Source organism: Diabrotica virgifera, chromosome 1 (genome assembly GCF_917563875.1).
Source record: "Diabrotica virgifera virgifera chromosome 1, PGI_DIABVI_V3a".
Lineage (NCBI taxonomy): Eukaryota > Metazoa > Arthropoda > Insecta > Coleoptera > Chrysomelidae > Diabrotica > Diabrotica virgifera.
Window position 1 is genome coordinate 245,958,290 of NC_065443.1, and position 10,121 is coordinate 245,968,410.

The 10,121-nt window shown below is 35.1% G+C and overlaps 1 protein-coding gene across 2 annotated transcripts in view; it reads right to left on the bottom strand.

The window, feature by feature from the left end:
- LOC114347394 (venom carboxylesterase-6-like) overlaps positions 1-9,507 on the bottom strand; it is a 92,781-nt gene extending 83,274 nt beyond the window's left edge. For both annotated transcript variants that reach the window (XM_028298130.2, XM_028298185.2), the window contains exons 1-3: positions 9,359-9,507; positions 7,589-7,752; positions 1,839-1,984 (exon numbers count right to left, since the gene is read on the bottom strand). In XM_028298130.2, coding sequence (XP_028153931.2) covers positions 1,839-1,984; positions 7,589-7,751 — 309 coding nt within the window. In that variant the 5' untranslated portion in view covers position 7,752; positions 9,359-9,507. The remainder of the gene's footprint in view (positions 1-1,838; positions 1,985-7,588; positions 7,753-9,358) is intronic.
- Positions 9,508-10,121: the final 614 nt, after the last annotated feature.

Below are 10,121 nucleotides of genomic sequence, written 5' to 3' on the forward strand. Positions count from 1 at the left end.
ATATACATCATATCAGTATATCAAACAATTGTTTGTGTTATGCTATATTGTTATGTGATTTTTCTAAACATATATTTCCATTTTTTTACCTGAGACCGGAAGTACAATGCCAACCTACATAATATTACCCTCCTTGCCGTAGATAAAATATTGTATGCGAATCGCAATACCATTTTTTTTGTTTGGTGATTTTCATGATACTACCCAACTTTCCGAAAAGACTTGTACATGAGATGTTTGCTGGTTTGGCCACAGCGTAAGAATGGTATATGTTCATTGTAGGAATGTATGATTGGAGGGAGATCGAGGATGTTTGTTGGTCGTACTGTAAGAATGGTATACGCTCTTCTAGATGGCTTGGGCATAGTTACGTGTTGCAGCCGACAGGTGGCGATTTGTATGACGAGATTATCAACTGTGATCGGATGTTTGATGGTTTGGTCATACTGTAAGAATGGTATACGTTCTTCTAGAGGGCTTGGGCATAGTTACATGTTGCAGCCGACAGGTGGCATGATTAGGCGAAGAACTGTAATAGACGTAGAATCCCCATTAAGTTGACAGGTCAAAATATCTCCAATAGCAACAAATATATCACCGTTTTGGCAGTGTTGCCATGTTTCTCCTTCCCTTCGATGTCTGTTGCGCTAAAATCAATAGCAACGAAGATATGATATAGTGCTGTTTTGTCATTGCTGACATCTTTGTTTTTATGTTAACATATTCAATATCCCCTCTTTTTCCCAACGAGACCATATTCACACGACTTGGACCAATAGAAACGAAGATATGATATAGTGCCGTTTTGACAATGTCTTTGCATTTGTTTTTCATGTTAACATATTCCTTCAGCCTTCCGCTTTCCACCAAGACCTCATACACGATGATCGATATAGTAGAAACGATGATACGATATAGTGCCGTTTTGGCTATGCCGCCATCTTTGTTTTTTGTGTTAACGTATTCGTCACCCCCTCCCCTTTCCGGTGATACCTCACACGTCACGATCGGACCAGTAACAACGGAGATATGCTTTAGTGCCGTTTTGCCTATGCCGCCATCTTTGTTTTGTGTGTTAACGTATTCGTCACCCCCTCCCCTTTCCGGTGATACCTCACACGTCACGATCGGACCAGTAACAACGGAGATATGCTTTAGTGCCGTTTTGCCTATGCCGCCATCTTTGTTTTTTGTGTTAACGTATTCGTTACCCCCTCCCCTTTCCGATGATACCTCAAACGTCACGATCTGACGAGCAGTCGCGCCTCCACCACAAAAAGCGTCAAAAATGACCAGAATGGACCTTAAAATTTCTTATGGAGATTTACATGTAAAAAAGCGTCAAATTGCGCTAGAACTGTTGCTGCCCCTTTACTAATGATATCTTCTCCTAGTCCAGAACAATTTAGGGGAGCAGTATTAGATAGCAATATGCAATATTTATAAGAGTAATATTAGTAATAAATTGGCTTCACCTCTCTCAAACTTGATCATGATAAATTCAGTCTTAGAGATAGTTATAAATATTGTTACAAAAGTTAGTAACAAAAAGTATACATGTAAATAAAGAGAAGCTAGAAACGTTAGATGTAAATATATCGTAACATTGTCAGACAAAAATAATAAAATAAATATTTTGTAATAGAACTGCCATTCGACAGTTCCATTGTAATGGTTAACTCGGAGTGTTAAATAAAAATCATTCACAAAAATTCATAATAAGGTACATGAACTTACAAAGTATATTTATATATTTAAAAAGAATAAATCGATATTTAAGAAATTTTTCCTATTTATACTTCTTTTGAATACTTAGGCATGTTTACTATGTGGCTTACCTCAAAACGAAGTTCATTAATTGGTGGTTTCGCATAAGGTATTCCCTCAAAGGAGCTGTATGGGTATCCTTCGAATGACTTTTTATAAACACCTCTTACGCGACCCAATGGAGTCTGTACTTCAGGTCCATTATCAGCAGCATTTACTAATAAACAAATTTATTATAGCGGTTCTTTAAAAGAATACTATTTTAAATTAGAGAATCAAAATAGGCAAATCATCTATATTCCATTAATTTGAAGAATTACATCAGAACAGGTCATAAAATAGTCATTTATGATATAAGTGTTAAAAGTTCACGTTTAAGGCACGCATGTGAAAGTTTGCAGAATGAGCGATAGCGAGTTCTGAAATTCACATGAGTGCCTTAAAAATGTACTTTTTAACGGGCATATCATACAATATTTTTTGTACAAACGTAATGTTTAATATAACGTATAACGTCCTGTTTACAGGAGAATATCTACAAAAAGTTTTACTTGAACTTGACTGACATTCCATTTTTATATTTTTTTGACATTACATCAAAACTGCATATACGGTCAATACAAATTGCAGTGCCATAAAAATTTTAAAGCACTAGTGCCTTAAAGTAGCATTTTTAACGCTCGCATGGAGTGCTAAAAATTGCGTTTTTAACACGGTTGTAGAAAATAGTGATTTATGATATAAGTGTTAAAAGTACACGTTTAAGGCACGCATGTGAAAGTTTCAGAATGAGCGAAGCGAGTTCTGCAATTCACAAGAGTGCCTTAAAAATGTACTTTTTAACACGCACATCATACAATATTTTGTCTACAAACGTATGTAATTACAGGACATCTACAAAAACTTTTACTTGAACTTGACTGACATTCCATTTTTATATTTTTTTGACATTACATCAAAATTGCCTATACGGTCAATATGAACTGCAGTGCCATAAAATTTTTAAAGCACTAGTTCCTTAGGCTACGGCTCCACGGGCGAGAAATTGACGCTAGCAGTAGCCGTAAAACGAACTTAAGGTTCCGCGAAACGGATAAGGAATAGCCGAACTGAACCGACTACGCACAAGTCCTGTAGCCGGTACAGTTCGGCTATTCCTCTTCCGTTGCGCTGAACCTTAAGTTCGCTTTACGGCTACTGCTAGCGTCAATTTCTCGCCCGTGGAGCCGTAGCCTTAAAGTAGCATTTTTAACGCTCGTATGGAGTGGTAAAAATTGCATTTTTATGTAAAAAATAATCTTAAAAGCAAGGCAATACCTCTCCGAAAATCTTAATCTGATTCTGAGATGCCATGTAATAAGATATAACGTATACATATCCCTGCTGTACAGCATGGAAGCTTGGACGTTGACAATCAGTTCACTAAATACATAAGGAGTTTTGAATTGTTAGCAGCAGAGTATGGGCCGGTTGGGCGTGGGAAAATTTTTATCTGACGTCACGTTATTTTACGTCACGTTATTTTACGTCACGTTATTTTACGTCACGTTATTTTACGTCACGTTAGGCACTGTCATGTTCTGTTAGGCATTATACGGAAAAGAAGAAGAAGAATTGACAGTGCCTAACGCGACGTAAAATAACGTGACGTAAAATAACGTGACATTTGAACGTGAATGTGGTGGGCGGTAAAATAACGTGACGTAAAATAACGTGACGTAAAATAACGTGACGTAAAATAACGTGACGTAAAATAACGTGACGTCAGATAAAAATTTTCCCACGCCCAACCGGCCCATACTCTGCTGTTAGCAAAAACAAACGTATATAAAGCAGTAATTAGATCGGTGATAGCATATGTAGAGGAAGTAAGAAAAATTGTGAGAAGAATATATGGGTCAATAAAGATAGAAAAAGGAGAATATAGAAACTGATAAACCATGAGATAATAAATATAACCGAAGGGAAAGATACAGTAAAATTTATTAAAGCATAAAGACTTGAATGGTTTGGACATGTACAGAGAAGAGGAAAAGACGCATTAATTAGGAAGATAATGCCTTGAATGGAATGGAAGATAATAACCTTGACTTCAAAAAATCAAGCCGACAGGCATGGTCCCTGTTGCAGAAAATTGGAGGAGCCAACCAGTTGGAATCTAGAGAGTCTAAAATGTCTCCTAACAAGGTTGCCTCCCATATAGTATCTCTATCCGCAGCTCCACGAGATCGAACACATACTACCAACGTGAAAAGAGACTTAAGGGCATTAAAACAAAGGAACAGAACGAACTCCGAATATTCAGCAAGAATACTTATTTCTGAAATCACACATGCGCTGGAAGAAATGAAATCAGGTAAAGCACCTGGGTGTGATGGTATCCATCCTGAGTTCTTATACACAGTGGTGCATACACGAAACAGTGGCTTGCAATGTTCTTTAATGATATACAGTCAGGTAACATTCTTTTCTCACTTAAGCGAACAAAGATAATTGCAATTCCGAAACCGGGCAAATCAAACAATAAGCCAGAATACTACCGCCCCATAGCTCTACTCAGCATGGTATATAAACTATTAGAAAAGCTTCTCCTCAACAGAATTAGTCATAGGATATTAGAAAATGTCCCCATTGAACAAGCTGGCTTCCGCCCTCATCGAAGCTGTACGGACCACGTGCTGTCATTAACAACTTTTATAGAAGCTAGTTTTCAAAAGAAACAAAAGACAGCAACAGTATTTATAGATCTAACAGCTGCATATGATACTGTTTGGAGACAGGAATTAATACATAAACTGGCCCGTATTATCCCACGCAGAAAGATAATTAACCTCATTGACAACATGCTGACAAATAGAGCCTTCCAGGTTATAATGGGAAAGGAGAAGAGTAGACAGATGAAACTTAACAATAGCCTTCCACAGGGTTATGTCCTTACCTCTTTACTTTTCAGTCTCTATATTGCTGACATGCCTGAAACCGAATCTCGAAAGTTTGGATATGCTGACGACTGGAGCCTTGCAATAAGCCACCAATCTTTAGAAACTACAGAAATCACTCTCACGAATGACTTATCCATCCTCAGCGAATACTTTAAGAAATGGAGACTACAACCAAGTATTATAAAAACTGAAGTATCAGCTTTTCATCTCAACAACAAGCTGGCAAACAGAGAATTGCGAGTGTATTTTAATAACAAGCTGTTGAAACACAATCAATACCCGAAATACCTTGGGGAACACCTGACGAAAACAGCAGCAAAATTTAAAACACGCAACAATATAATACAGAAACTCTGGGGCACTACATGGGGGTCCACAGCATCAACTTTGAGATCCTCTGCTCTTGGCCTGATATATCCGGTGGCAGAATACTGTGCACCAGTGTGGCTAAATAGCAGGCACACCCACCTGGTCGACACCCAACTAAATCGTGCTATGCGTATGATAACAGGCACAATTAAGCCCACCCCTACAATGTGGCTACTTACCCTTAGTAATATAGAACCACCCAACCTACGCCGCGAACATGCATTGGTTAAAGAATATAACAGAATAATGGACAGTCGCCAGCTTCTAGCCCACAACGACATCCCTGATATTCTTGGAAACCATCTCCGATCCAGGTTACCCCCTCTACAATCTGCTCAAGCGCTGCAGCCATCTAACTTTGACTTAAATATCCGATGGAGAGAAGATTGGGAAAGTAAGACAGATCCGCATTACCATAGTCTACCGGACATCATAGGAAAACTTAGCGAATTTGAACGTCCCTGTAAGATTTGGGCAGCCCTTAATCGAATTCGAACAAACTGTGGAAAATGCGCCGACTCCCTCTACAGATGGGGTAAACTTCCCTCGCCTTCTTGTGACTGCGGCGCTGCAAGACAGACGATCAGACACATTGTTCAGGACTGCCCACGCAGAGCATACACAGGCGACCCTATAGACTTTGTAATGGCAACCGAAGGGACAATCGAATATATAAAAAAACGGGACATCTCTTAGTGATGCATTGTATAATGCATAAATTTAAATATATTCTGTGATGTACTTAAGCCATACGCTAAATAAAAAAATAGGAAGATAATAAGCTACAAACCAGTAATAAAAATACCAAGAAGAACCAAAAATAAGATGGAAAGACCAACTACTAAAAGGTAGAGGATATTATCAAAGATGGAAATTGCAAAGGTTCGGGGCCAGAAAGAGTGGAAAAAGTTAGGAAAATACCAAAAAAAACATAATATTCTTTGGAAAATACCCTTACAAAATCATCCTTCCAGGACAATAAAAAAAGTGTGAGTTTTACAAACGTCATAATGGTAGGGGAGACCAAGCGGGGATTTTTGCAGTTACTCGAGCGCGTCAGATTATCATATGGGGAGAAACCTGGTACCTTTCAGATGTACTTCTACCATATATTGGCTCTTAACACAGGGGAGTTCGTTAAGGGGAGCCCGAAAAAAAAATATCCTTAAAAAAACTCGAAATTGTCAGATTAAGATAAGGTAAGTTAAGTACATGCAAAAGAGTGTATATTTCAAAAATCTGACGATTTGTACCGGGCCTAAGGAAATGGGGGAGTCCCAAAATTTCACAAGAAAAAAGCGAATATTTCGCGAAATGAGTGACAGATCGAAAAACTAAAAAATGTGTGCTCAATATTTTTTTAAAATCTATCGAATGATACCAAACACGATTTCCCACGGAGAGGGGTGGGGGGTAAATTTAATATTTTAAATAAGAATTCCGCGAAATGAGCATCAGATCAAAAAATTGTAAAATACACTAATTCAATATTTTTGAAAAATCTCTCTAATAGCACCAAACACTACTCCCCACGGAGGTGGGGTGGGGGGTTACTTTAAAATCTTAAATAGGAGCCATCATTTTTACTGCAGATTTTAATTCCTTACCTAAAAATAAGTAACTTTTATTCGAAACATTTTTCTAAAAAATGGCAAGCGTCCACTAAATTGGAAAACTTTACTTAACTTTTTTTGGTTTTAGGACCTACTCTTCACAACCCAATAGGTCCCCAAAGCGCTCAAGTGACTGCACATTTAGCATACTTTGCTCCCCTACCATAATTAACGATTTTGCCTTAGTTTGCTGTTTTTGGAGCAAGAAATAGTTAAAATAATTTTAGAATACGCCATTTTGAAAGTTTTCTTAAATCTTAACAAAAAAATATTTATATTATGTACTTTTAATATTAACAGCGTAGGTACAATATTTCGGTCCAAAGCTTTTTAAATGCATTCATTTTTTTCAAATCCTGAGAAAACTAATAAATATTTTTGAAAAATTTAAACGTAGAATGAAAGAATACATTATTACCGAGGACCGACAGTCCCTGAAAACTTCTCTAATGTTTATTTTAATAAGTTACAGGGGTGAAAACAAAATAGAAAATTTAGTGTGCTTTTTAATTTCAAATGTCATTCAAAAGATTTTTTTGTTTATTCTAAGAGACTCTCGGCCCTCTGCAATAATGTAATCTTTCATTCTGCGTTTAAATTTTTCAAAAATATTTATTAGTTTTCTCAGGATTCGGAAAAAATGAATGCATTTAAAAACATTTTTGTGATTCCGAAATTTTGCGCCTACGCACTTAAGCAAAAATTCGTAAAAATCACATTTTTTGCACTAACGTGTTAATAATTATTAAAAAGCAGCGCCGAAAGTTTTGCAGAAGACGTACAGGTTTGCTTACTATAAGTTTATATTAATGGAAAACTCAACAAACATCTGGTGCAAGTCCTGAACACAGTTAAATTTTAATTTTTAAATAAAAAATAGATAATTTGCTAAAATACCTTTAAACGCCGCTGACAAAAGAAAAACTACTAAACCGTTTTTGAGTACCATATTAACATTTCTAAAATAGAACTGCATACAAAAATGGCTATAAAAATCTTTCATCCAGTTGTTTTGGTTTATAGAGAATTTCGTCAGAATACCACATAAATTTAGAAACATTCTAAAATATATTCAATACTATAGTAATAATCCGTTATTTAAGAGTAAACAGTAGCGATCAACAGGTAGCAACAAAATATAACTTCGGGAGATAGTATCATCAACTTTGGCAACAGTGGTAATCTTTGACATTATCTAAGATTAATATTTTGACAATATCATAGTCGCGCTAAATAGAAGTAATAGAAAACGATTTTATTATTAATAAATAGATATTCTTTTTCTCATGATCATCTTTCAGTGCGTCACAGTTTTTCGATTTCTTTCTAACGTATTCAATTGTATATGACAGAAAAAAAGGCACGTCGGTGATTACTTCTAGTTCTGTGATTATTCTAGTTGTCGATAGATGGCGCCATAATTTAAAAAAATAATTTTTTTTAATTAGATAATAATATTACAAATATAATCTGTATAATTTATAAGACTATACAAATCAAAGAAAATACCATTTTATAAATGCAAGAAACATATTTGATTTGTTTTTATTCTAAATTGAAAATAAAATATGACAACTGTCAGATTTAACTAAAATGTCATGTTAGAATAAATGTCATAAATGTGTATTATCACGGACTTACCCTTTTTCCTATCATTTGTGACGCACTGAAAAATGATCATGAAAAGGACAATATTTATAAAAATAAACCAAAATGGGTGAAAATTTTATGTTAAGATAGGTATTTAGAAAGGTATTTGCATGAAATATCTAATAATAAAACAATAGTAAATAATCATTTTTTGTTGTGAAGCGAAACAAATTTCGATTTTCGCATAATTTTGGCACTGTTTTTAATGGACTTTTTCTTGGAAGGTTTCACTTTATTTTTCGTTTGATTTACTTTTTCCCTTTTGTATATGATAATATTTTTAGAATTTTTATCATTTCCATTGATAATATTTTTAGAATAAAAAATCCTCCCAAAACTTTATATACTCGCATTAAAATTCGAAATATTTTTACGTAAAATATACTTACCTACCTACATATAACTAAAACTCACAATTAACAACAATCTATTCTTTCAAAGAGGCCAACAACTTATATAACAAATATATAATAAATTAATTATCAATAAACACTACTTTCCTATGAAACAACAAAAACGAATTCTTAAATTAACACACTACTGCACTGAACAGATATCGATAAAGATGACAGAACAGATTAGGGAAAATCTGACGCAGGTTTGTCAAAATGACAGTGATCATTTCTCTTTGTTGCCTAATTAGTTATTTAGTTATAATATGTTCGATTACTTGTTAGAAATAAAAAATTTTAGTAGTTCCAAAATTACACAAAATCTAGGCATGGGATAAAAAAGTTTATTTGAAGAAAGTTTTTTTTTTCTTCAATGGCGGTACAGGCTCCTTTTTTCAATATTTTATTTAGTTATAGAGTAATTTCCACGTACTAACATATTTCTGAAATTGGGCTCTGTATCGCCATTCTTTATTATATTACGAATATGTGTGCCAAATATCTCGACAAAATATTCAAAATTAGAGCCGCAATTAGAGAGCGTTTGTTGCTACCTGTTGATCGATACTGTAGCCTCTTAATACTATTTACATGAATTAACTTCTAATACGGATTTAATACATACCTACGTGAATTAACTTCTAATTGTATGAGTATTTTGATTATTTAGCAGGATCGGCAGATACCTAAGACACGTTTGCCAATATGCTAATTTCAGTAATGATTTTAGTACTAAAAATATTAGATAGTTCCACGAGTCGATTTAGTATGAAAAATGTTGGTTTGTGTTTGCAACTATCTTTTTTTTTAATTAGCATGTAGGCATGCAATTTTGTATTGATAACCTATCCCAGAGGTTCTCAAAGTGGGTGACGCGGCAGCCTGGGGTGGCTCAAGCATTTGTTAAGGGTGACGTGGAACATTTAAGAAACGCCGAACAACCGAAATTAAATATCTTTCATTGTTGGAAATGTTTTGCTCTCTTTTATTTGAGACATTTTTTTCATTCCAGAATAATGGAAAATTGGCTGAAATCTGGGTATTTGAAAAGGAAATGTAGTGAAGTCACTGAAGCATCTGAATCAACTGATTCAGTGACAACTAGCAGAGATGGAGAAGATGCAAATGTCCACGAGATCCATTCGAGTCCAGCTCATCCAAGTTGTTCTCACTTAATTCGTGGAAAGGATGTTCCTTACCAAAAAGAAATGCGGGGAAAATAAGAAGGTATGATCCTAGCAATCTCACATTGTATGGCTTTTAGTCCGATCAGGGAACACAAAATTTTACGAAAACCTCCAAAAAAATAAAGGAAGGATGAAAATTTGGGAATAGGTAGTTGAAATTGTCTATTATTATATAAGCAAAAGTTTACAATTCTACATACC